Source organism: Pristiophorus japonicus, chromosome 18, assembly GCF_044704955.1.
Source record: "Pristiophorus japonicus isolate sPriJap1 chromosome 18, sPriJap1.hap1, whole genome shotgun sequence".
Classification (NCBI taxonomy): Eukaryota; Metazoa; Chordata; class Chondrichthyes; family Pristiophoridae; genus Pristiophorus; species Pristiophorus japonicus.
The window spans coordinates 73282034-73309603 of NC_091994.1; the positions used below are offsets into that span (position 1 = coordinate 73282034).

At 44.1% G+C, this 27570-nt stretch overlaps 1 protein-coding gene across 4 annotated transcripts in view; it reads left to right on the plus strand.

Annotated features, from left to right (window-relative positions):
- Positions 1-27570, plus strand: part of nphp4 (nephronophthisis 4) — a 516026-nt gene that overhangs the window by 167996 nt on the left and 320460 nt on the right. For all 4 annotated transcript variants that reach the window (XM_070860148.1, XM_070860151.1, XM_070860149.1 and 1 more), the window contains 2 exons: positions 779-915; positions 23411-23562. In XM_070860148.1, the coding sequence (XP_070716249.1) occupies positions 779-915; positions 23411-23562 (289 nt within the window). The remainder of the gene's footprint in view (positions 1-778; positions 916-23410; positions 23563-27570) is intronic.

Genomic DNA, 27570 nt, shown 5'->3' on the forward strand with positions numbered 1-27570 from the left:
GGCGCAGAAGAGAACCTGGGGATGGAAGCTGAGCTCGGGATCAGATTAGATATTGGGGCTTGGAACCTCCAGGCTTGGCTTGAATTGATAGCCTGAGGCATTGACGGAGTTCACGGCAGTGGCACAGATTTGTTGGAAACCAAAGTTTCAGATTTGCTGATATGATTCATCCAGAGCTTAATAGCAGGCATGCATGCAACTGGGGAGGGTGGGAACAGCGGCTGAATCAAAGACTGAGGAAACTGTTGACAAAACATTTCTCATGATTTTATGAATTGTCTTTTTAAAGAAAAATTTAAAAATACTGTTGAACAAGAGACTGATAGGTGTAATCATCAGTTAATGTAGTCATTTAGTTTTTCTTAATGCTGGATAATTAAAAAAAAAACAGCTTTCTTTAGGTTACACTAACACTTTGTTGCATACATTGTAGATGTGCTTACTCTGTGCGAAATGCATCAGTTACTGGATGAACGTCACACAGATTGATAGTGTGTAACCTTATATACATACGCAAAATGAGAAATTAGATGTATAGGATAGCAGTACTGGAACAGTGATACAAAATGTGCTCAGCACAAAATGGCTACTTTGATTAAGTGGGAATATTCAGTTGCAGGAATCAAAATGGGAGTCCACTAAGTGATTACACTCAATGGATTTTACACCATTTCAGGACTGAAGTCTCAATGTATCCCTGAAAGATTAATGACCACATGGGAGAATGAGGCAGGCCCTCAGTTTGATTGTAACAAAACAATTTGTGTTTTGATTGAAGGCGACGCTTTGAAGAAACCTCATTTACTGAAGACTGTAACATGTCACTTGGACAAGCTGTCACTTCAGCTGTACCCAACGCTGGAGAAATTCGAAGAGGAGCTGGTGGAATTGCTTAATGTGGACAGATTGCTGAAGGTATGGCAGAGCTACGGTTAATATTTGAGCTTCTGAAAATTGCTCACTTTGTACTACTTTATTCATCATTTTCATCCTTCACTTTTGCTCTTCATTGCAGCTGCCAATGACATAGTTTGTTGCAGCCAAGTGGGGTGAAGGTTATAGGTGCCGTTTCAGTTTTCACCCTGCATGTTATTCTGTCAGTTCACAGCAACAGCCAGCAATTGTGGAGTGAGCTGCTGCTTTGCTTGATGCAAACTGCATTAGCCACATACTGGTTTGTAGGTTAGGGTGCTGCTGCATTGTGTGCTTACCATAATTAACATTAATGCCCTTTAAAAATAAATTTTAAGTAATGCTGATGATTGGCTTGGGGGATTTATTGAGCCTATCTGTAGATGGGATATGAATTAAAGTGGATAGATATAGTGAAGATGCTCCAGTGAACTGCTCTCAACTTCAGTTTAATTTTCTTGCACGGTGAGGTTTGTATTGAGTAAGGGACTCAGATATTGCATAGCTTGAGACAATCTTGAGTCTTTATCAATTAGCCATGTATCAATACCTACCTCCTTTATCACACAGCAGCTCTGTCTATCTCCTGTCAATCTCTCCCTCTGACTAGAAACCAGCTGTCTCCTCAGATGTGCTCTTCCGAACTCCAGTAACAACAGTAAATATTACTAACTACTTCAAGCCCATTTCCTTGGTAATTTTATTAGCACTTGCATTTGAAACAAAGATTTTAAAATGAAGATTAGATATCCTTTTTAACATATGATGGACAGTCAATTTCCTTCTGGGCCTCTATTCTGGATCAGCTACTAAGAAGTACTCGAAGGGTCCAGGGTGATTTTGATGTCCACTCCCTCCATAGTCAAAAGTGTCGGATCTCATGGTCTTCTTGGAGTAGTGCAGAGTCTCATGCTGCCGAGCTTGTCACCTACTGCTGTCAGATAGTGGCTGTGTTATAGACTTCCAAAATGTCCCCCTCGAATTTCACAATTAATTCAGATCGTTTTGAAATCCTGTACATAGAATTATGTTTTTGAGCTGTAGATTTTTACCAGGCAATCTGCAGATGAAACTGAAACTGGCTCAAGATGGGATAACGAAAACTGAATTATGCTCCTTCCGGGTTAGAAATTTGTTTGAAACAGTGGAAGATAATGAGCAAAGGGGCAGTGGGATCATTGATCACTCTTTGGGACGACTTGAAGGCAATGATCTACTGGCAGATAATTAGTGTGGCTGAAGTGAGAGAAAAGGACAAAAATCGAAGTCAATTAGATCTGGAGGTGGAGCTTAGAAAAGAAAAATAAGCGTTCCAGTTCCTAAACGACGGTTAATGAGTTGCCAAGGCAAATTATAAACTGTAAATTACCAACAAACTGAGTTGAAACTGATTTTTGAGCAAAGAGAGATCGCAGGCAGGTTTCTTACTTTGCAGTTAACGTGGCAAATCAGTGGAAGAGTTCGAGTCCAAATAGATTGGTGTACTTAGTATTGAAAATTGTACTAAATATGCAAGGAGTGTTGGAAAGCATTGTCGCTATCCTTGTAGTAAAGGCTGAATATAGTACCAAGATTTAATTGTAATATATTGTGCTTCCATTGTTAAAGATTTAAAAGAAAATCAGGGAAACTTGAATTTTGACGACAAATCTCCTTGTGTTGGTTTGGCTGAACTTTGCAAATGGGAAGTCGGAGCAAAGGTATTTCAGCTATCTGAATTGGCCTTTTGATGCAGCTCTTTAACTCCAGGATATAGCTCAATAGGCAAATCTTCCTCAGGTGGTATCTATTTTGAGCTGGTAGGGGCACATTACTAGTTGCCCCATCCCTTGCGTCTTTGACACTTGCAAATCAGGGATGCCCTGAGCCAAAGGGAAAGAAGATCTTCCATTAAGTAGAACTCGCTGAGACAGAAGTTGCAAGAGTTCAAGCACCAAAACCTCACTTTGTAGCAAAGCTGTGCCAGTTCTTAGCAGCTGGAGAGAGTATGGTAATAATACTGTCTTCAGAAGCATGGAAAATGGAACTGTTGCTACAGTTCTTCCATTTGGAATAGGGGTAGGTATGGGGGAATGGGGACAGGTGTGAGGCAGTGCAGGCAGTTGTTGGGCAATGGGGGCAAATGTGTGGCAGTGGGGGCAGGTGTGGTCAAATGGGGGCAGGTATGGGTTAAATGGGGCAGGTATGGAAGAATGCAACTGAAGCATCTCAAAGCGTCAGGTTGCAGCTTTGCAGGTTCAGATCTTCTGCAGAGTAGCAATAAAATCGACCATCTCTCAGCATTAATCTGTTAGAAGTGTGGGGCGGAGGGGAGAGACCTTAATCCATGCAATTTGACATTATATTAAAATGCAACCTTTTTGGGGAAGTGGCGGGGATGGCCTGTTTAACGTCATTAGGCGGAATGTTGTTCTTATGGTCAATTTTAACCACCTTGGGCAGGGCGAGTGCAAACGGGCTTGCTGCCCAAAGTTTGAGGCTTGGGGTATTTTAATTCCTGGGCGTCAACTGCAGGTAACCAGTCCACTGCACGCCCCAAATGGGCAGCTGGGTGGCAGGCAGGAGAGGAAGTTTGTGGGGAGGGGGCGCCAGAGATGTAAGGGAGGAAAGATACCATTGACCTGCAGCCACTCAATATGAGTCACACTGGATCTGACACTGACTTCTGATGACAGAGTACGAGATACTACATTTTAAAAAGAAGCATACCATTGTTTTGAACACAGCTCGCGCATTGGCACCAATTCTCAGAACACAAGATAAGAAGTAAGAGCAGGAGTAGGCCATATGCCCCCGAGAGCCTGCTCCGCCATTCATTAAGATCATGACTGATCTGATCTTGGCCTCAACTCCACTTCCTTGCCTGCTACCCATAAGCTGATGCACTTCAAGGGGATTCCCCTGGCATATAGAAGCCCATCAGAATTGATAATACCACAGACATATCTGAGCAAGTATTTATTATTCAAAGTATTTATTTTCAGGGTTACTTTCCAACTTCATTTACTGGACTGACTTGCTCATGCCCATACCCGCCACTTCCCCACTCTCCTCCCCAAAAAGATTGCTTTTTTCCCTTTTCATGTGAGAGTGCTTATGGAGCTGCATTCTAGAGTACGAGAGGAAGCTTGCAGGGAACATTAAGAAGGACTGCAAAAGCTTCGATAGATATGTAAAGAGAAAAAGATTAGGTTAAAGACAAACGTAGGTCCCCTGCAGTCAGAATCAGGGGAAGTCATAACGGGGAACAAAGAAATGGCAGACCAATTGAACAAGTACTTTGGTTCGGTATTCACTAAGGAGGACACAAACAACCTTCCGGATATAAAAGGGGTCAGAGTGTCTAGTAAGAAGGAGGAACTGAGGGAAATCCTTATTCGTCGGGAAATTGTGTTGGGGAAATTGATGGGATTGAAGGCCGATAAATCCCCAGGGCCTGATGGTCTGCATCCCAGAGTACTTAAGGAGATGGCCTTGGAAATAGCGGATGCATTGACAGTCATTTTCCAACATTCCATCGACTCTGGATCAGTTCCTATGGAGTGGAGGGTAGCCAATGTAATCCCACTTTTTAAAAAAGGAGGGAGAGAGAAAACAGGGAATTATAGACCGGTCAGCCTGACATCGGTAGTGGGTAAAATGATGGAATCAATTATTAAGGATGTCATAGCAGCGCATTTGGAAAGAAGTGAGATGATAGGTCCAAGTCAGCATGGATTTGTGAAAGGGAAATCATGCTTGACAAATTTTCTGGAATTTTTTGAGGATGTTTCCAGGAGATTGGACAAGGGAGAACCAGTTAATGTGGTGTATTTGGACTTTCAGAAGGCTTTCGACAAGGTCCCACACAAGAGATTGATGTGCAAAGTTAAAGCACATGGGATTGGGGGTAGTGTGCTGACGTGGATTGAGAACTGGTTGGCAGACAGGAAGCAAAGAGTAGGAGTAAATGGGTACTTTTCAAAATGGCAGGCAGTGACTAGTGGGGTACCGCAAGGTTCTGTGCTGGGGCCCCAGCTGTTTACATTGTACATTAATGATTTAGATGAGGGGATTAAATGTAGTATCTCCAAATTTGCGGATGACACTAAGTTGGGTGGCAATGTGAGCTGCGAGGAGGATGCTATGAGGCTGCTGAGTGACTTGGATAGGTTAGGTGAGTGGGCAAATGCATGGCAGATGAAGGATAATGTGGATAAATGTGAGGTTATCCATTTTGGTGGTAAAAATAGAGAGACAAACTATTATCTGAATGGTGACAGATTAGGAAAAGGGGAGGTGCAACGAGACCTGGGTGTCATGGTACATCAGTCATTGAAGGTTGGCATGCAGGTACAGCAGGCGGTTAAGAAAGCAAATGTCATGTTGGCCTTCATTGCGAGGAGATTTGAGTACAGGGGCAGGGAGGTGTTACTACAGTTGTACAGGGCCTTGGTGAGGCCACACCTGGAGTATTGTGTACAGTTTTGGTCTCCTAACTTGAGGGAGTGCAGCGAAGGTTCACCAGGCTGATTCCCAGGATGGTGGGACTGACCTATCAAGAAAGACTGGATCAACTGGGCTTGTATTCACTGGAGTTCAGAAGAATGAGAGGGGATCTCAAACAAACGTTTAAAATTCTGACGGGTTTAGACAGGTTAGATGCAGGAAGAATGTCCCCAATGTTGGGGAAGTCCAGAACTAGGGGTCAGAGTCCAAGGATAATGGGTAAGCCATTTAGGACCGAGATGAGGAGAAACTTCTTCACCCAGAGAGTGGTGAACCTGTGGAATTCTCTACCACAGAAAGTTGTTGAGGCCAATTCACTAAATATATTCAAAAAGGAGTTAGATGTAGTCCTTACTACTAGGGGGATGAAGGGGTATGGCGAGAAAGCAGGAATGGGGTACTGAAGTTGCATGTTCAGCCATGAACTCATTGAATGGCGGTGCAGGCTCGAAGGGCCGAATGGCCTACTCCTGCACCTATTTTCTATGTTTCTATGTTTCTGCCATGAACCTAAAGCATAGTTCACATTATTGTCAAATTTACATATAAGATATGTAAAAGAGATGCAGTGTATGCGGCCATTGATTGTAGCAGTCAAAAGTATAATGTTCTGTTTTTAAAGATATATATATTCTTACTGCTGTGGAGAGCAAACAGAGTTAACATTTCAGGTCGATCACCCTTCTTCAGAACTGGAGAGTGTTCGAAAAGAACAGATTCTTAACAAGCACTGAAAGGGGGAGGGGCCGAAAGAACAAAAGGGAAGGTCTGTGCTAGGGTGGAAGGCAGGAGAGATTAGAGAGACAAAAAGGATGATGGCCCAAATTCAAATGGTAATGCCAGGAGTTAGAAAAACATTAGTCAAGATGGGGTGTGAATGGCAGGATAATGACCACTGTCATTAGAGACGAGGAGAAAAAAAGAAACAAGCTTTGACATGCGGGGGTGGCAGGGCGGGGGGGAGCGGTGGGGGTGGGGAGCGGTGGGGGGAGCAGTGTGGGGAGCGGGGGTAAGGGAGCCAAAGATTGGCAGCAGTTACGCCTAAAATTTTTGAACTCTATGTTGAGTCCAGAAGGCTGTAATGTGCCTAAACGAAAGATGAGATGCTGTTCCTCGAGCTTGCATTGAGCTTTGTTGGAACATTGTCGGAGTCCGAGGACGGACAGGTCAGAATGGGAATGGAGTGGAGAATTAAAGTGACAGGCGACTGGAAGCTCTGGGTCACACTTGCGGACTGAATGGAGCTGCTCTGCAAAGCGGTCACCCAATCTACTTGGTCTCCCCAATGTCGCATCTGCTCTGACGACGCCACCTTTCACACTAGTGCCTCTGACATGTCTTCCTTTTTCCCTCAACAGAGGATTGCCCTCCGCCGTGGTTAACATGGCCCTCGACTGTGTCTGTTCTATTTCTCACACCTCTGCTCTCACCCCTTCCCCTCCCTCTCAGAACCATGACAGGGTTCCCCTTGTCCTCATCTTTCACCCCACCAGCCTCCACGTTCAACGGATTATCCTCCACCACCTCCAGCATGATCCCACCACCAATCACAACTTCCACTCCCATCCCCTCTCAGCATTCCGAAGGTACCGCTCCCTCCGCGACATTCCTGGTCCATTCCACAGTCACCCCCAGCACCCCCTCCCCTTCCTATGGCACCTTTCCGTGCAAGCGCAGGAGATGCAACACCTGCCCTTTTACCTACTCCCTTCCCACTATCCAGGGCTCCAAATACTTCTTCCAGGTGAAACAGCGATTTACTTGTACGTCCTTCAATTTACTATATGTATTCACTGCTCACGATGTGGGCTCCTTTACATTGGGCAGACCAAACGTAGATTGGTTGACCCCTTTGCAGAGCACCTCCGTTGAGTCCACAAGTTTGATCCCGAGCTTCCAGTTACCTATCACTGTAATTCTTCACTCCATTCCCACTCTGACCTCTCCGTCCTCGGCCTCCTATACTGTTCCAACGAAGCTCACCGCAAGCTCGAGGAACAGCACCTCATCTTTTGTTTAGGCACTTTACAGCCTTCTGGACTCAACATCGAGTTCAACAATTTCAGAGCGTAACGGCTGCCCATCTTTGGCTCCCTTCCCCCCCTGCCCCTCCCCACCCCCACCCTCCTCGGAGCCGATTTCTTTTTTTTCTCCTTGTCTCTAATGGCAGTTGGTCATTATCCCGCCATTCACACCCCATCTTGACTAATGTTTTTCGAACTCCTGGCATTAGCATTTGAATTTGGGCCATCATCCCTTTTTGTATTTAATCTCTCCTGTCTTCCAACCCATCACGGACCTTCCCTTTTGTTTTTTCTTCCCCTCCCCCTTTCAGTGCTTGTTAAAAATCTGTTCTTTTCAAACACTCTCCAGTCCTGACGAAGGGTCATCGACCTGAAACGTTAACTCTGCTTCCTTTCCACAGATGCTGCCTGACCTGCTGAGGTTTCCAGCATTTTCTGTTTTTATTCCAGATTCCAGCATCCCCAGTAGTTTGCTTTTTTATTCTCACTACTGTCGTAGTTTAAAAGCCAGACACACTGCATTCTCCAATTTGTTATTTCAATATATTTTGCTGCAACCCTGCCATTTTTAGGTTTGAAGATGTTGTGTTAATAGTTTAATAAAACACTGTTTTCTGATGAATACCTGCATTCTTCATGAGATGGATGCAATGTTGTGCCTCTCAAATCATGACACTGTTGTTGTGTGCAAAGACGTATTAGCTGCTGCTGTTGTCACACCACAGGCAGACACAAACCAGTTTCTTCTCCCAAGTTTGCATTTTGGTGAAGCATTTGCTTAACAATCTGGAGACTTAACAAGGTGTATTATATATAAATAATGTATGTAGCAATAGCATGAATTATTCATTTCAAGACCAGTAGGATAGCGAGAATATGCTGTTAATGAACTGGAAAACTAAAAGGACTGCTCATAATAAGTCACGATTTTCCGCTATCTGTGCTGAATGTAGCAAAAGGGCTTGTGTGAGTAAATTTTATAGAACTTGTGGTGTGACAATTAATACATGGGGCCCAAAACTCAGTACCGCTGGAAAGCTGGTGCTCCCCCATCTTTTTGTGGCCATTAGCGCCAAAACTTTTGAGTGGCTGGGCCACCCCATATTCAGCTCCAAAAATGAACAAATGCATTCCAGCGCTAATGAACCCTTCCAAAGTGCTTTTTTCAGCGGTGTGACTGTCTTAATTTGAGCATTATCACCGCTGGGAAATTCAGCATGCAGGTAAGGGTTTCTAATGAGCCCGTTGCTCCGTGGCCTTTTTAAAGGGGCAGGGTTTGCAGCAAGGCCCTGAAAGGGGAAGATGGTTGGAAGGATGGCTGGTGTAAGAGGTGCAAGGAGAGCCAACAGGTTCACTGATATGGAGCTGGAGACACTGATGGACGGTTTGGAGGACAGAAGAAGAATACTGTTTCCTGACATGTGGAGACCTGGCAGACCGCCAGTACATAATGCATGGAGGGAGATTGCAGGGGAGGTGTCAGGCACCTCCATATATGTGAGGACGTACCCACCCAGGGGGGTGCTGGCCAGTCTGCACCCAGCCCTTCCAGGGTGGCGATGGGTCGACACTTCCTAGCTCAGGGGCGACGGGGATCCTCCTCCTCCTCCTCAGGTGGTACTGCTGGCTCGACCTCCAGCGGCTGTCCCCTCATGATGCAGCATGCAGCATACCATGACGATTATAGAGACCAGTTGAGGAGAGTACTGCTAGGTGCCACCAGAGTGGTCCAGGCACCTCTGCTTAAGGATGCCTATGCACTGCTCGATGATACACCTGGTGGCACAATGAGCGTCATTGTATGCATGCCCTGGCGCTGTCCTCAAGTTCTGCAGTGGAGTGAGCAGCCAAGTGGGCAGGGGATATCCCTTGCCCCCAAGCAGCCAACCACAATCCTGACTCGGGCCGGTGAAGACGGCGGGTACACTGGTCTGGCACAGAATGAATCATGGCTGCTGCCTCCCTTGTCCGCTGCCTGTCTGCACGGTGCTGATGGCGATGACTTCTCCTGTGTACTGCCCTGCTTCTAATCAGGTGTACCAAGTGTCGCCCTCCCAACACTCCTCCCATCCTCAGGGTGAACCCTGCCAAGCAGGTCTCTGCAGCCCACAGGACTCCACTAAAGAGTCAGACCTTAAAGTTGTACAAAAGTACAGGGGTATGTGCAAACCTCTGAGCAGCACTCAGCAGGTTTAATGGAGCCAAAACAATGAATAAAACTACATGAAAAGATAAATACAGTGAATGATGTAATCTCACATAAAACGCTATTAATAAAACTATATGAAAATATAAATACAGTGGATGCTGGAGTCTGAAATAAAAACACTCAAATTAATAAAACTATTTCCCTACCAAAGGACCCTGATCACGGCAACATTGCAGCGGTGTTGCGTTCGAACACCGCATCGAATGCCTCGCGGGAAAGGCTTACCTTTTTGACGGCCTGCACGCTGCAGAGCTCGCCGCTGGAAAGTTACCTTTACAGTGGCTTCACCCTGCCGTTTCCGGCGGAAGTGAGCACTGCTCAAATCCCTCCCACCCCCCCGCCCCACCAAGCTGAATATGGCTCGGGGAGGGAAAATCATCCGACCGTGGCGGCTGATTTATTTTTTTCGATCGGCCGCCTAAACCCCGTGGTAAGGGATGGTGAATTTTGGGGCCCTGGTCTTTAGAGGTTGCTGTAGTACAAGGAATATTTGGATAAGTAGCTAGATAAGCTACTTTGTATTATTTAACCACCTTGGTAAGATATAGGTAAAAAAAGGGATGAGGTCCTACGAGATGAATTTAAGGAGCTAGGAGCTAAATTAAAAAGTAGGACCTCAAAAGTAGTAATCTCGAGATTGCTACCAGTGCCACGAGCTAGTCAGAGTAGGAATCGCAGGATAGCTCAGATGAATACGTGGCTTGAGCAATGGTGCAGCAGGGAGGCATTCAAATTCCTGGGGCATTGGAACCGATTCTGGGGGAGGTGGGACATGTACAAACCGGACGGTCTGCACCGAGGCAGGACCGGAACCAATGTCCTTGGGGGAGTGTTTGCGAGTGCTGTTGGGGAGGAGTTAAACTAATATGGCAGGGAGATGGGAACCAATGCAGGGAGACAGAGGGAAACAAAATAGAGACAGAAGCAAAAGACAGAAAGGAGATGAGTAAAAGTGGAGGGCAGAGAAACCCAAGGCAAAAACAAAAAGGGCCACTGTACAGCAGAACTCTAAAGGGGGAAAGTGTAATAAAAAGGCAAGCCTGAAAGCTCGGTGCCTCAATGCGAGGAGTATTCGGAACCCAGGAGAGGGCTCTGAGTCAGTTAGAGTGGGTGAGAGCTCAGATGAACAGGACCCCAAGAAAGAATGCAAAAGGCAGGAGGCAACAGCGCAAAGTAGCACTGGGGTAAGTGTAAACCACAAGGTGATAGGAAGGGACAATATGTATGAATATAAAGGGGCTGCAGGAGGGGTTAAAACTAAAAATCATGGTTTAAAAACTAGTATGAAAACACTCTACCTAAACACACGCAGCATTCGAAATAAAGTAAATGAGTTGGCGGCACAAATCATTACAAATGGGTATGATTTGGTGGCCATTACAGAAACGTGGTTGCAGGGTGGCCAAGACTGGGAATTAAACATACATGGGTATCTGACAAGAAGGGAAAGGAGGTGGGGTAGCTCTGTTAATAAAGGATGATATCAGGGCAGTTGTGAGAGATGATATTGGCTCTAATGAACAAAATGTTGAATCATTGTGGGTGGAGATTAGAGATAGTAAGGGGAAAAAGTCACTGGTGGACGTAGTTTATAGGCCCCCAAATAATAACTTCATGGTGGGGCAGGCAATAATCAAGGGAATAATGGGGGTATGTGAAAAAGGAACGGCAGTAATCATGGGGGATTTTAACCTACATATCGATTGGTCAAATCAAATCACACGTGGTAAGCTTGAGGAGGAATTCATAGAATGCATACGGGATTGTTTCTTAGAACAGTATGTTACAGAACCGACAAGGGAGCAAGCTATCTTAGATCTGGTCGTGTGTAATGAGACAGGAATAATAAACGATCTCCTAGTAAAAGATCCTCTCGGAATGAGTGATCACAGTATGGTTGAATTTGTAATATAGATTGAGGATGAGGAAGTAGTGTCTCAAACGATGCTTAAATAAAGGGGACTACAGTGGGATGAGGGCAGAGTTGGCTAATGTAGACTGGGAACACAGACTAAATGGTGGCACAATTGAGGAACAGTGGAGGACTTTTAAGGAGCTCTTTCATAGTGCTCAACAAAAATATATTCCAGTGAAAAAGAAGGGCAGTACCATGTGGGAACTCAGGGACACTTCCGGTGTCCCTGACGACTACGTGTGCGGGAAGTGTATCCGGCTCCAGCTCCTGACAGACCGCATTGCGGAATTGGAGCTGAGGGTGGATTCACTCTGGAGCATCCACGATGCTGAGAATGACGTGAGTAGCACGTGTAGCGAGTTGGTCTTACCGCAGGTGAAGGGTCCACAGCCAGCTAGGGAATGGAAGACCAGCAGGAAGAGCAGTGCAAGGAAGGTAGTGCAGGGGTCCCCTGCGGTCATCCCCCTGCAAAACAGATACACCGTATTGAGTATTGTTGAGGGGGATGACTCATCAGGGGAGGGCAGCAGCAGCCAAGTTCATGGCACCGTGGCTTGCTCTGCTGCACAGGAGGGCAGGAAAAAGAGTGGAAGAGCGATAATGATCGGGGATTCGATTGTAAGGGGAATAGATAGGCGTTTCTGCGGCCGCAACCGAGACTCCAGGATGGTATGTTGCCTCCCTGGTGCAAGGGTCAAGGATGTCTCGGAGCGGGTGCAGGACATTCTGAAAAGGGAGGGTGAACAGCCAGTTGTCGTGGTGCACATTGGTACCAACGATACAGGTAAAAAAAGGGACGAGGTCCTACGAGACGAATTTAAGGAGCTAGGAGCTAAATTAAAACGTAGGACCTCAAAAGTAGTAATCTCAGGATTGCTAACAATGCCACGTGCTAGTCAGAGTAGGAATCGCAGGATAGCTCAGATGAATACGTGGCTTGAGCAGTGGTGCAGCAGGGAGGGATTCAAATTCCTGGGGCATTGGAACCGGTTCTGGGGGAGGTGGGACCAGTACAAACCGGACGGTCTGCACCTGGGCAGGACCGGAACCAATGTCCAAGGGGGAGTGTTTGCTAGTGCTGTTGGGGAGGAGTTAAACTAATATGGCAGGGGGATGGGAACCAATGCAGGGAGACAGAGGGAAACAAAAAGGAGACAAAAGCAAAAGACAGAAAGGAGATGAGTAATAGTGGAGGGCAGAGAAACCCAAGCCAAAAAACAAAAAGGGCCACTGAATATAAAGGGGCTGCAGGAGGGGTCAAAACTAAAAATCATGGTTTAAAAACTAGTATTAAAACACTCTACCGAAACGCACGCAGCATTCGAAATAAAGTAAATGAGATGACGGCACAAATCATTACAAATGGGTATGATTTGGTGGCCATTACAGAAACGTGATTGCAGGGTGGCCAAGACTGGTAATTAAACATACAGGGATATCTGATGATTCGGAAAGATAGACAAGAAGGGAAAGGATGTGGGGTAGCTCTGTTAATAAAGGATGATATCAGGGCAGTTGTGAGAGATGATATTGGCTCTAATGAACAAAATGTTGAATCATTGTGGGTGGCGATTAGAGATAGTAAGGGGAAAAAGTCACTGGTGAGCGTAGTTTATAGGCCCTCAAATAATAACTTCACGGTGGGGCGTGCAATAATCAAGGGAATAATGGAGGCATATGAAAAAGGAACGGCAGTAATCATGGCGGATTTTAACCTACATATCGATTGGTCAAATCAAATTGCACGGGGTAGCCTGGAGGAGGAATTGATAGAATGCATACGGGATTGTTTCTTAGAACTGTATGTTACGGAACCTACAAGGGAGCAAGCTGTCTTCGATCTGGTCCTGTGTAATGAGACAGGAATAATAAACGATCTCGTAGTAAAAGATCCTCTCGGAATGAGTGATCACAGTATGGTTGAATTTCTAATACAGATTGAGGGTGAGGAAGTAGTGTCTCAAACGAGCGTACTATGCTTAAACAAAGGGGACTACAGTGGGATGAGGGCAGAGTTGGCTAAAGTAGACTGGAAACACAGACTAAACGGTGGCACAATTGAGGAACAGTGGAGGACTTTTAAGGAGCTCTTTCATAGTGCTCAACAAAAATATATTCCAGTGAAAAAGAAGGGCGGTAAGAGAAGGGATAACCAGCTGTGGATAACCAAGGATATAAAGGGCTAGATGGCCTACTCCTGTTCCTAATTCTTATGTTCTTATGTTCTTATGTTCTAAGAGATAACCAGCCGTGGATAAACAAGGAAATAAAGGAGAGTATCAAATTAAAAGCCAATGCGTATAAGGTGGCCAAGGTTAGTGGGAAACTAGAAGATTGGGAAAATTTTAAACGACAGCAAAGAATGACTAAGAAAGCAATAAAGAAAGGAAAGATAGATTACGAAAGTAAACTTGCGCAAAACATAAAAAAGATAGTTAAAGCTTTTGCCGATATATAAAACGGAAAAGAGTGACTAAAGTAAATGTTGGTCCCTTAGAAGATGAGAAGGGGGATTTAATAATGGGAAATGTGGAAATGGCTGAGACCTTAAACAATTATTTTGCTTCGGTCTTCACAGTGGAAGACACAAAAACCATGCCAAAAATTGCTGGTCACGGGAATGAGGGAAGGGAGGACCTTGAGATAATCACTATCACTAGGGGGGTAGTGCTGGACAGGCTAATGGGACTCAAGGTAGACAAGTCCCCTGGTCCTGATGAAATGCATCCCAGGGTATTAAAAGAGATGGCGGAAGTTATAGCAGATGCATTCGTTATAATCTACCAAAATTCTCTGGACTCTGGGGAGGTACCAGCGGATTGGAAAGCAGCTAATGTAACGCCTCTGTTTAAAAAAAGGGGCAGACAAAAGGCAGGTAACTATAGGCCGGTTAGTTTAACATCTGTAGTGGGGTAAATGCTTGAAGCTATCATTAAGGAAGAAATAGCGGGACATCTTGATAGGAATAGTGCAATCAAGCAGACGCAACATGGATTCATGAAGGGGAAATCATGTTCAACTAATTTACTGGAATTCTTTGAGGATATAACGAGCATGGTGGATAGAGGTGTACCGATGGATGTGGTGTATTTAGATTTCCAAAAGGTATTCGATAAGGTGCCACACAAAAGGTTACTGCAGAAGATAAAGGTACGCGGAGTCAGAGGAAATGTATTAGCATGGATCGAGAATTGGCTGGCTAACAGAAAGCAGAGTCGGGATAAATAGGTCCTTTTCCGGTTGGAAATCGATGGCTAGTGGTGTGCCACAGCGATCGGTGCTGGGACCACAACTGTTTACAATATACATAGATGACCTGGAAGAGGGGACAGAGTGTAGTGTAACAAAATTTGCAGATGACACAAAGATTAGTGGGAAAGCGGTTGTTTAGAGGACACAGAGAGGCTGCAAAGAGATTTAGATAGGTTAAGCGAATGGGCTAAGGTTTGGCAGATGGAATACAATGTCGGAAATTGTGAGGTCATCCACCTTGGAAAGAAAAACAGTAAAAGGGAATATTATTTGAATGGGGAGAAATTACAACATGCTGCGGTGCAGAGGGACCTGGGGGTCCTTGTGCATGAATCCCAAAAAGTTAGTTTGCAGGTGCAGCAGGTAATCAGGAAGACGAATGGAATGTTGGCCTTCATTGCGAGAGGGATGGAGTACAAAAGCAGGGAGGTCCTGTTGCAACTGTACAGGGTATTGCAGTTTTGGTCACCTTACTTAAGGAAGGATATACTAGCTTTGGAGGGGGTACAGAGACGATTCACTAGGCTGATTCCGGAGATGAGGGGGTTACCTTTTGATGATAGATTGAGTAGACTGGGTCTTTTCTCGTTGGAGTTCAGAAGGATGAGGGGTGATCTTATAGAAACATTTAAAATAATGAAAGGGATAGACAAGATAGAGGCAGAGAGTTTGTTTCCACTGGTCGGGGAGACTAAAACTAGGGGGCACAGCCTCAAAATACTGGGGAGCCAATTTAAAACCGAGTTGAGAAGGAATTTCTTCTCCCAGAGGGTTGTGAATCTGTGGAATTCTCTGCCCAAGGAAGCAGTTGAGGCTAGCTCATTAAATGTATTCAAATCACAGATCGATAGATTTTTAACCAATAAGGGAATTAAGGGTTATGGGGAGCGGGCGGGTAAGTGGAGCTGAATCCACGGCCAGGTCAGCCATGATCTTGTTGAATGGCGGAGCAGGCTCGAGGGGCTAGATGGCCTACTCCTGTTGCTAATTCTTATGTTCTTATGTAAATCCTTATCCATTACATAACAGTTACTTTAAAAATACGTTCTGCTCCCTCTCGGAACATGAGAAACAGCATAAAGAAAAATAATGAAAATGTGCAAGTATAATCATTTGTATAAATATATATATATATATTTATAATTAGTTAGAGAGAGAATAATGGATACTTGGGAGTGATTAGTGAGCTATGATCTCATTCAGGATTTAGATGAAGTTGTAAATCACAAGAGTAACAATTGACTGGTTTATAACAGCCATATTAACTTTGAGATGAGGCCACTACCCAGTACTCATTCCCGATGCCTGTTATATTTATATATTTTCCCAGTGTATTCTTCTCTTTTGAAGGTCTTGATGCTTGTTAGGGTGCAGCAGCCCTTCAGTACTGTGCCCATGGAGCACTTCTTAATGTGTGAGTCGACACAGTGAGTGTTGGCAAGTTCTTTAGTCATATAGGTCATCACAATGGAGCTTGTTCCTGTTCTCAACTGAGGTCCACACATGTACACTATCCAGCAGGAGTTACTGCGTACTGATCAGGAGAAGGAACTCTGCCTGATGTTTCTATCCTCTCCCTAGCCAGGGTCACTGAACCCAATTATAATACCTTAACTACTGCTGTTACAATTATTGCAGAGTTCACAAAATCAATTTTATTTTGGTCTTGGTCCATTTTTACTAAAGTTTAACTGGCAGTTGATTATTAAAAAAAAAAATAACATGCATAATCTATACCACAATAATTATTCCTACTCATACATGTGTGCATGTGCACATTTGTACAAATATAATTTGAACTGCCTCGCCCGCACCCCCCCGTCGCTCCGCCCACCACTGGTCCATGTTGTATTCCTGCCATGTGCTCTTATACTCTGGTAAAAATAATGAGGAGAAAAAACAATAACGTTCACTGGATAACTGGCAGTTAAGTCACTCAGACACAAAATTAATTTTCAAGGAATCTATGCATATTGTTTTGTATAGCGGAAAGTTTCTGCTGTCGATGCTGTAGACTCGGGACTGGTTAAAAGTGGCTGTTATGATAGTGTGGTTCCTCCAGAGAGCTTGTTCAGGCTTTGCAGTAATGGCTATAGTGGTACAGGTCACTTATCAAATAGATTTTAGTACAGTTCATGTTTCATAGCTAATTTTGATAAAATGTACTGCATGAAACTGCAACAAATAGATTTTCGGCCCTGTCACACTTTAATGGAAAAATGCTTGCGGCCAAGGGTCACTTACAGTATTTAAAATAAATAATGAAGCAATCACTAATGCTTACAGTCACACAGATAAAAATTGTGACTCTTCCTGTAAGTCTCTGCTTCTTTCTCCCTTGCTAACGATTTCTCTCTCCCTTTCTTTGTTTATCTTCCAATTCTCTTTGTATGACTGGAGCTGGGTCTAGGGGCCATCCTGTTGCACAGCAGGAACATTATTTTTAAGAAGAAGTTCAAAAGTAAATGTTTTAATGCTCGTGTCTGAAGAACCTCTCCTTCGACAATCTTTTGACCTACAACTCATCCCTGGTCACGCGGTGTCCAGCCCATGCCGCCCAGTCCCAAACCCTTTCTTGCCTGCATGATATTGGACCAGGAACCTCTGCCCGGACTATCGATCACTGTACCTGACTCTGGTCTCATGTCTACCTGCTGCCATGGCTCTGCCCTCCTCATGCTGACTGACATACATGATGGATTGACTGGGAAGAAACATTATAATATAATAATATTTCCTCCCCCCTACAACATGATCTAATTTCCCAACAATACTTCTCCCCCTTTCTCACCCGTCATTGTTTAAGAAGATGTCTGTCTTTCTCTTCCTCTTCCCATTAAAGGGTCCCATTCTTGGTCGGTCCTCCTTGGAAGGCTCTCAGTCTAGGCTGCATTTAGCATGGTATCTCTCTCCTCCTTTAAACAGGTTCTCTCTATTCTCTCAACTGACCTGAACAAGACCTTAGTCTCTCACACTCTCCCCCTCCCAGATAAGGGTCTCTCTCTCTCTCTCATTTTCACAACAGGGCTTGTCTCCCTTTCTCTTCAACATACCCAACAAGGTGTCTCTCCCTCTCTCTCTTGCCCCTCAGTAGATAGAAATGCACTCTCCCTTTCTTTCTCTTTCAAACATTGTGGATGAGAGGGGGAGGGGTTAAAGGTAAGACCTTTCTCTCCACCACTGCTACCTCCCCCCCACCCCCGTCCTTTCTCGGTGTCGGGCTTTGTCACTTTTCCCCGTCTCAGGCTGGGATACTCTCCTGGAATTTTAGGTTGGGTCACTCTTCTGGGACTTGGGCTCAGTTACTCTTCCTCAGTCTCCAACTGGGTTATTCTCCTGGGTCCAGGCTGGGTCACTCTCCTCGGGCTGAGTTTGAGTTGCCTTCCTCGTGCTCAAGTTTGAGTCATTGTTCTTTCCCTTGCCTCCCACACCCTGCCCCCATCCAAACACCCCTCAGAAACATTTAGGGTTGAAAGTTTTTTCTTGGGTGCAAGTGAGGACTCTTTTCTCATTCAGAGTGAAGACTCTCTGAGCTTAAGGTTGGGACTCTCCTCATGTTCAGGGATAGTGTTCTCTCCTCGCGTTCAGAGTTGAGACTCTCTTCTTTCTCGGGGCAAGGCCTTGCTATTTTGGCTCAGACCTGGGTCCTGTCCTCAGTCTCATGGCTGTGGCTATTTCTTTTTTTGTAGGTTAAGGCTTCGCTCCTACCACATGCCCTGATTCAAGGCAACAATTGGTGGTGTGGAACCTGATGAAAAACCCTATCTAATTTAACATGTCTTCATCCTTCCAGTACTGACGAACCTACAGTATATTTCTAGAATTTTCAATGTGTCGTGTCAGCTTGGCATAATTTGTAGCAATTGCCTCTGAGTGAGAAGGTTGAGGCCTCAAACCTCAATGCAAGACATAAACATATAATTGAGATCGATGCTTCAGTGCAACACTGAGGAATGCTGCATTGTCTTTTGGATGAGATGTCAAACTGAGACTTAACTCTCTGTTCAGGTGGATCATGTGGCACTATTTTCCAATGCCTCTGTATCCTTTTTATTAGATACGGAGACCAGAACTGTGCACAGTACTCCAAATGTGGTCTAACCAAGGTTCTATACAAATTAAACCTAACCTCTGCTTTTCAGTTCTATCCCTCTCGAAATAAACCCCAGTGCTTGTTTTTTATTTGGCCTTATTAACCTGTGTCGCTATTTTTAGTGATTTGTGTATCTGTACCCTAGGTCTACCCCATTCAGACACTTATTATCCAAGGAGTGTGTGGCCTCCTTATTCTTCCTACCAAAATGTACCAGCTCACACTTATCTATATTGAAATTCATTTGCCAATTACACGCCCATTCTGCAAGTTTATTAATTCTGTATTTTGTCACATTCTGCTACCTGTCCTCTGACTGAACATGCTCTGAACTTAGTCATGAGTCGACTCTGCGATACCTTATTAAAGGCCTTTTAGAAAATCCAAATTTATTCCATCTACTGCTTTACCTTTGTCTACTCTTTCTGTTACTTCTTGAAAGAATTCAATAAAGTTGGCCAAGCTTTTGATGTTCTGTCTGCTCTCTCAGGTGGGCGTAAAAGATCCCACGGCACTATTTCAAAGAAGAGCAGGGGAGTTATCCCCGGTGTCCTGACCAATATTTATCCCTCAATCAACATAACAAAAACAGATTATCTGGTCATTATCACATTGCTGTTTGTGGGAGCTTGCTGTGCGTAAATTGGCTGCCACATTTCCTATATGACAACAGTGACTACACTTCAAAAAGTATTTCATTGGCTGTCAAGTGCTTTGGGATGTCAGGTGGTCATGCAAGGCGCTATATAAATGCAAGTCTTAATGTTAGTTATGTCCCTTTACCTACAGTCATTATGTTATCTCTAATAAGTGCCATTACCCCATCCACATCTTCCTTCTGTATCCTTTCTAAATACGTTATATCCTGCAATATTTAACTGCCAATCCTCTTTATTAAGCCATGTTTCAATTATCCCTACTATATCTGGCTGAAAATTAATGCCTCCAGTTCTCCCGTTTTGTGTCAGATGCTGTACAGGCTATTTCATTTATTTTTTAATTAATTATTTCCCTCACTTTATTTTTAAGTCATTTTACACTTATCTTCTATAACTGCATCTGTTCCCTGACCGTTTATGTTGCTCCCATTGTTTAGCTTGGTCTGACCTTTACTCTCCACTCCTATTTCATTTATCTTCAGGTTTGCGTTATGTTCACAAGTTTACTTTCCCCATCTTACTCACTTAAAGTGCTATCCACAGCTCTATTTATCCTTTCCGCTAGGATACTGGTCCCATTTCGGTTCAGGTGGCGCCTGTCCCAGTAGTACAGCTCCTTCCTGTCCCAGTACTGGTGTCAGTGTCCCATGAAATGGAAGCCCTCCTTCCCACACCAGTCTTTCAGCCCACGCATTCACCATCCTGATCTGTCAATCTCTATGCTAGTTTAGCACGTGGCTCGGGTAATAATTCTGCGATTACCTCCTGTGAGGTCCTGTTTTTTAATGAAATTCCTCCATCAGTGCAACGCTAGTAAAAACACATTGGGCTCAATTTTCCCCAGTATTTGCGCGTTTTTTTGGAACAGGCTGCTTTTTCTGGCCTAACATAAAAATCCCCAGTTTCCCCAATCAATTTGCACCAGCCTAACTCAGATAGTTACGAATTTTTTCAGTCAGTTTTTTTTTCAGCCAAAGGGTGCGTAACCAGCCATCTATGTCACTTCTGGCCATTTAGGGAAGTTTGGCCAGCTGAGAGTTACTCCAATGTGGCCTGTCCTGGAAAACCTTCCCTAGAGTTAAGGAAAGCAGCTCAGCAGATGCCCGGACACACTGAAAGCATTAAAAAACACACAGCAGCAACTTACCTCTAACCCTGCCCAAAGGCTGTCCAGTCTCATTCTCGGTCCCCGGTTCACACACACAGGAAGGCTGTCCGGTTCAATTCTCAGCCCCCGGTTCACAGAGAAAGAGAGAGAGACAGAGCATTGTGTCCCTGGTTACCATGACACCCCGATCTTTTTCGCGCAGATCAAGGCTCCACCCCCCTCGGGTTAGGCCACGCCAAAATGAAGAGATCCAACAGGGAAACTGACAACACTTTTTTCTTGGTGTACTGGGGCCCCCAAAAAATCAGGCGTAACTCTTTAAGTACGCTAAAAAATGCTTTGGGGAAAATTGAGCCCATTAACTGGTCATTCATTTCATTTGCTGCTTATGCGACTTTGCTCTGTGCAGATTCGCAGCTATGTTTTCCTATAATAGTGACTGCACTTCTGTCAGTCATGTTTTGCTTCATGGATTCTTTGCTTAAGAATTCATAGCCACACATTGCTATTAAGAACTAGCTGGTTTATTTGCAGAAGGTTTAACAATCACACTGCACATTACCATTAAATCCATTGGGCTCTCAACCACCTGTCTCACCGTGGATCCCCCGAACCTAACTGGCTGGGGTTTTATTGAGTCTTGTGAACATCATGTGACTGGCTAAGCCACTCCCAATGCAACAGCTCTACCAACCTGTGAGCATACTCACAGTTGCTTACATTACAACTTCAAAAGCAATTCATTAATGGTGAAGCACTTTGAGCTATGCACATACAAATTCTCAGGTCCCACCCGCACTATGTGGGGAGATGCAGGAGACGGTGGGAAACCCGAAAGTTCAGGTTGCGATGGAAACGGCGGGTTCCCCGCCCGGAAATCAGCCTGATTGACAGGGGATCGTGGACCAGGAGGCCACAGGACCAGGTGGGTGCTGGGCCCAGGATGGTTGGGGTAGGTGGGGAGTGTTCCAAGTCGTAGGGTGGGGGTCCAATTCCCGATCCAGGGGCTGAGTCGCGATTCTAGGGTGGGGTGGTTGTTCCAGGCCCGGGGGTGTCCGATCCCCGACCTCTGGGGCAGTGAGCTTATTGTGGAGGAGTTTGGGGGTCCGGGAGGAAACTCTCCTGCTTCTCCCGGCCCACATGGATTACTCTCCGAGACTGAGGCTGCCCCGTTGCAGCCACTGGGAATCTCGAGCCCCGGCATCCCCGGTCACCTGCAGTAAAACCTGCAAAGGTTAAAGTAGAAACTTTGGGCCTCATTATAATATTTAAATTGCCAACCTGCCTCCTGCTTGAGTGAAAGGTGAAAGTGTGCGGTTTGAGGTGGGATTTTATATGTTTACAACCTTCACTTCCCCCCACGCCTCCAACCCACCCGATCCTACCTGTGAAAATTCCGACCTTTATTTCAGTTTTACAGCACTTTTATTTTTCTTCTCAATGTTTTATGATGTTACCTGCATTTCAAGTGTGATGTTTTTGTAAACAAAAATCTGTTGAAAATACATCACCTGATCAACCATTTAATTATGTACCAGCAATGTGCTGCTATCAAATCCAGTTAAAGTCACAGTACTGCATGATACCAATCTTGAACATATTACATTTGAAAGTAACACTCCTTTCTCTTTGAAGATAAGGGAAGACGAGGTAAAACTTGCTAATTATTTTTCCATGAGACCTTTGACAGTGCTTTCCCCACATCTTATTTTCACCCTTGCATCCTTCCACCCAAAGGCAGTGATTCATTCTGTGGGATAATACCAAAGTGTGAAACCTCGCCCTGGCCGATTTTTACAGTACTCATTTTGAGTCTTGAGTCATGATGAAACCTTCCTCGACTACTTTGCACTTCCCTCGTTACTGGTGAATGCCAAACAAAATTAATTTTTACATTTTTGTTTTATCTTCCCGTCTGTTCGTAAAGCCATTTTCATCTCGAACGTTGTAAACTAATGCATGTTTGGTATCCACACTGGGGGAAATTATTTTTAGTATTTCATCATCATCATAGGCAGTCCCTCGGAATTGAAGAAGACTTGCTTCTCCTCTTAAAATGAGTCCTTAGGTGGCTGAACAATCCAATATGAGAACCACAGTCCCTGCCACAGGTGGGACAGACGGTCATTGAGGGTAAGGGAGGGTGGGACAGGTTTGCCGCACACTCTTTCCGCTGCCTGCATGCTCTCGGCGATGAGACTCGAGGAGCTTGGCGCCCTCCCGGATGCATTTCCTCCACTTCGGGTTGTCTTTGGCCAGGGATACTCCCAGGTGTCAGTGGGGATGTTGCACTTTATACTCCTGCTTATTGGTTGGCCAACCGAAGAACAGAGCAGTCTTTTGATCAAATTTGCTAGGTGTGATAGTATTGCTTGGTTAAATTTGCATTGCACTTGCGCTTACAACAGTGTGCAGTGTCAGCTGCGGCTCAGTGGGCAGTGCTCTCACCTCTGAGTCAGAAGGTTGTGGGTTCAAGTCAAAAAATCTAAGCTGACACTCCAGTGCAGTGCTGAGGGAGTGCTGCACTGTCAGAGGTGCTGCCTTTCGGATGAAATGTTAAACCGAGGCTCTGCCTGTTCTCTCCAGTAGACTTGAAACATTAACTCTGTTTTTCTCTCCACCGATGCTGGCTGAGTGATTTCCAGTATTTTATGCTTTTATTTCAGATTTGCAGTTTGCTTTTGTATTCGTGCTTTTCTTTGTTCTTGTTTGAAAGTGAGGTTTTGAAGTCTGTTTTGTGTCCCTTATAGAATGACCAAGTTGCTGATGGAAGCATTGTTGTTATTCAAGAACGGAGGCTTCATATCGGTGTTCACAATGGCTGGTGTTATGTTCAGAAGCCGCAGGTGGTGGTTTTGATACCCAGGATGGTGCGAGGAAAATCTGTGAGCTTCTCCAAAAGGTAAAGTTTATTGTAAATGAGACTAAATATATTGCATATGTAGAATATACAGGCTCCTTTACTCATGTTCTGTTCAAAGATGCTCACCATTGTTAAGTCACAAAAGTCAAGGGGGCCGAAATTCCCCCCCCCCCGCCTGAAACGGGGCGCACATACGCATCGCGTTTTGAGTGTTTTTATCGCCGCGGTGGTTGAGGTCGCCTTTTGAGCGAATTTCTGCTCTGTTTTTTTTTATTTGGATCCGGTGCGGAGTGGCTGCTACATCACCACGACTCACCCCGTCACTAAAAGGGGAGAGCCTCTGTGATCTATAAACTTCGGTTCACTGGACCACCAGGGAGGGTTTCGGCCGGGCCAGCGGCCTGGCACCCAAGACGGGGTGCCAGGCTGCCTGTTGGCGGCCCTGCCGAACCCGGGGGGCATAATTGCCGGACCAACATAAAAAACACACGAGCGGAATTTTGATAATCGTGGCCATTACACGAAAAGTCAGCAGCTATTGCACTCCGCAGCATGGCTGCGCTTTCCGGTGTGAAGAGGCCCTAAGGAAAGGGGCAGTTTCGGCCCTGAGATATTTTCTAAACTATTAAATTCGATATTCACGAACAACTCCATGTAACTTTTCAATTAGAGATAACTTTCGACTTCCTCATTCCACTGACACATGTATCGCCATGTGTACCTTGATAGCTACAGAAAATCAGCTAGCGTCAGCTCAGTATGGCAGGCTTCATGAAGGATCACTTTAATCTGCATGCGAATAACTGCAGGATTAAGAGAGCTTTTATCAGTGGCGTTATCAGTGCCGCTTCTCCATGAATGCACATTAAACAAGATTAATTTTGCTTCTAATAGCTCAGAAAAATTTACGTATTTTCAATTGCTACTATAAAGGTAGATGGAGGATATTTCACAAGTGACACTGAGTTATAGCAATTCTTATCGTATGTGAAAGGTCCATGATTCACAAGCTAATGACATTGTGAATATGCTCTGATGGTTGTTGGCATGAATTAATATACTGCTGGAGCTTTGCATTAATGGTGCGATAATCAGCCTTTTCTGTGGTAGAAGCTTAGCATGGCCTTTCACGAGACTTCTTCCAAATGATCTTACTCACCTTTTGCATTTTGATTTGAATCTTTAACTCTCTGATTTTCTGGTTGTGTTTGGAAACCTTTCGAAAAATCTTCTTCCAAATCTAGAGCAAATTTTACACAAGATACCGATGACATTCATTTCCCTGGGCTGTAGAACCGTGGGCTGTGGGCTGCATCTATGGACTCTCACCCAGGTGTGAGAATCGACTGACTGTGTGCTATGCCCGCTCTCATCTTGCTGTTAAGATTTTTATATCCAGATAATTGTTCAGTACTCTTTAAAAAGTCCACACTTCTCATCACCAAAGTATCAACATTTGTGAAGTTAAAAGTATTGTTCAGTAGAGCACAAAACCGTACAAACTAGAAGATCCCAGGTTTGATTTCTGTCCTGTGCTAAGTTAATGATCTCAATCAGGAAGGCAGTTGGAGGCTCAAAATTGTCTTTCATTGTTTTTTATATTAAAAAAGCAGAATAAAATTGGGGAGTTTGGTGAGATTTGAAATAAATCAAATGCAGATACTTCATTGAGGCCTTCACTAAGTTGAATAACAGGTCACTACTAAATAGTAAGCATATGCATATTGTGTTTGATCGTCAGGGCTAGGGGCGGATTAAGACAAAGCAGTGAGTGACGGTCTAAATAAGTGAATGAATGTCAGGAAATTTATCTCAGATAGGTGTAATTCAGTTCAGACAAAAAAAATGTTTTTTGGAAAAGTACGTAATTTGCATTTCAGTGGAACACGCACTGAGTGGTGTTAGGCTGGTTTGCATCATTCTGTGCCATGCACTGCTACCAGTGTTCCACTAATGTAGAGCAGTTTATTTTATTTCTCTAATTTACTTGTGAAACTGTGCAGCAATTTAAAGGAAACCTAGACTATGTGTCTGTTATAAAGTGCTGATTTAAGAGTATAGATATACTGCCACTTGCACAGGGCATTGCCCGTCTGCTGAGTATCGATGTAAAAGTAGGTAGTGTAATTTTGGAATTGGACATTGATCTGGCTGTGGAATGCGGTGATGTGAAATCCCTTCAGGGAAGCTGTCTCACAGCACTTGGTTCTGCACCGTATGAAGTATAACTCCAGTGCGGTGTCTAGCTAGGTTTAAAAGGTGCTTATGTGGTCAATGGACCTTCCGAGCACTTCATAAATTTACTGCAGAGTATTTTTTTAAAAATGTGATGAGAAAGCAGACCCAGAACATTAAAGATTCATCAGCTGAGAGTGGAGCATACATCCATGAATTCACAGAGCCCTGTCCTGGGATCCAGAGTGCAGTACGCAGCCGGGTAACATAGTCGGGGTCTTGTCCTGCTGGCTGCAAATCACACTCTGCACCTACTTGCTACTCCGGGCACACATGCTGTACTCATTTTGATGTTTAGGCATAAAAATAATGGGAGTATCCAACTGAGCATCACGCTATACCGGTGTGGAAGTTAATTATTTCTATCCTTGTCATACTTCGTATGGTCAGGATTAATCATTTCTGACTGTTTTTCAGGAAATCAAGTGTCATAGGTAGAGACGAAGAGTATAGACAGTGCATTAGCCAGCGAGAAATCATTGCAGAAAGATTCATTAAAATTCCATGTAATTGTTCTATATTGAATAGAACTATGTTTCAATTGTAAATAGACTCAAGATTTTAAGTACTTTTTTTTTCTAACCTTGCACCTTATAAACGTATAAAAGAAAATTATTTGCAGTTCTAGTTCTAATCAGGAAAGGAACATTTACCTGAGAAAGCATTTTTTGCGAAGAGGATCAGAATGTTAAATGTTTTGGATATGGATGTGTCTCTGTTTTTAGTACACATCCTTTTATAAGATGCAACTTCGAAAACGTTTAATAATAGAACTTTACAGCACTCATTATCATTAACAGGTTGACAGACTTGAAATAGAGTTGAAATATTCCAGTGGTGATTTCTGACTGGTAGAGGCAGAGAAAAGAAAGGATTTAGATAAAGAAGATAGTAGAAATTCCAGAAAAGTTATTAAAATCATGCTCTGTTATTTCCCTTGGAAGGTTTCCCTGCTAATGTACAACCTTCCTTTAACCAGCATGGTGTGCTTGTTAGAGCCGTGGATCTCATTCTGCCTAATCTCAGGTGTGATTCCAATGGATCAGTTTCACTAGTTTTTATTTCCCATCCGTGCTGTGAAGTTTCCTGTCAAAGTAAACTATTCTATTTTGCAGACTCCCTGAGCTGTAGCAAAACTAGGCTCCGAAGTCTCAATAACAAACCCATATAACTTGTGACTGATTATGTGGCACTGCTCCTTTGCTTCAATTTCTGGATGAACTAGAATTATACAGAAGTATAATTTAGTCTAAGTACCTTCTTTCAGGGGAAGGAAAGTCTGGGATGAGTCCTTCTTGTTCAAAGTACTCATGCAATGTGTATGTAAAAAATACATGTAATCACAGAAGTACAGTGAAACCTGTAAATTACAGATACCGAAAGGACTTGCATCAGGTGTCTTTTATTTGCAGGAATCCTCATTTTCAAAATGGTCAATGTATATACAGTAAACCTGATGAGCCAAATATTCCGGGATTGGCTGTATCTTCTGCAGCGTTCCTTTTTTTCACCCTCACCTGGGATCATGCCTAATTCTGCAACCCTGCCAACAGGATGTGTTCTCAGTTCATTTTCTGTTTGTTAGGTTTCCTAGATCTAATAGAGGTCTTTAAATTATGACCGGGTTATAGATAGGGTAGATGTAGAGAAGATGTTTCCATTTGTGGGAAAGACCAGAAAACGGGGTCATAAATGTAAGATAGTCTCGAATAACTCCAATAGGGAATTCAGGAAGAACATCTTTGCCCAGAGAGTGGTTACAATATGGAACTCACTGGCACATGGTGTAGTTAAGGTGAATAGCCGAGATGC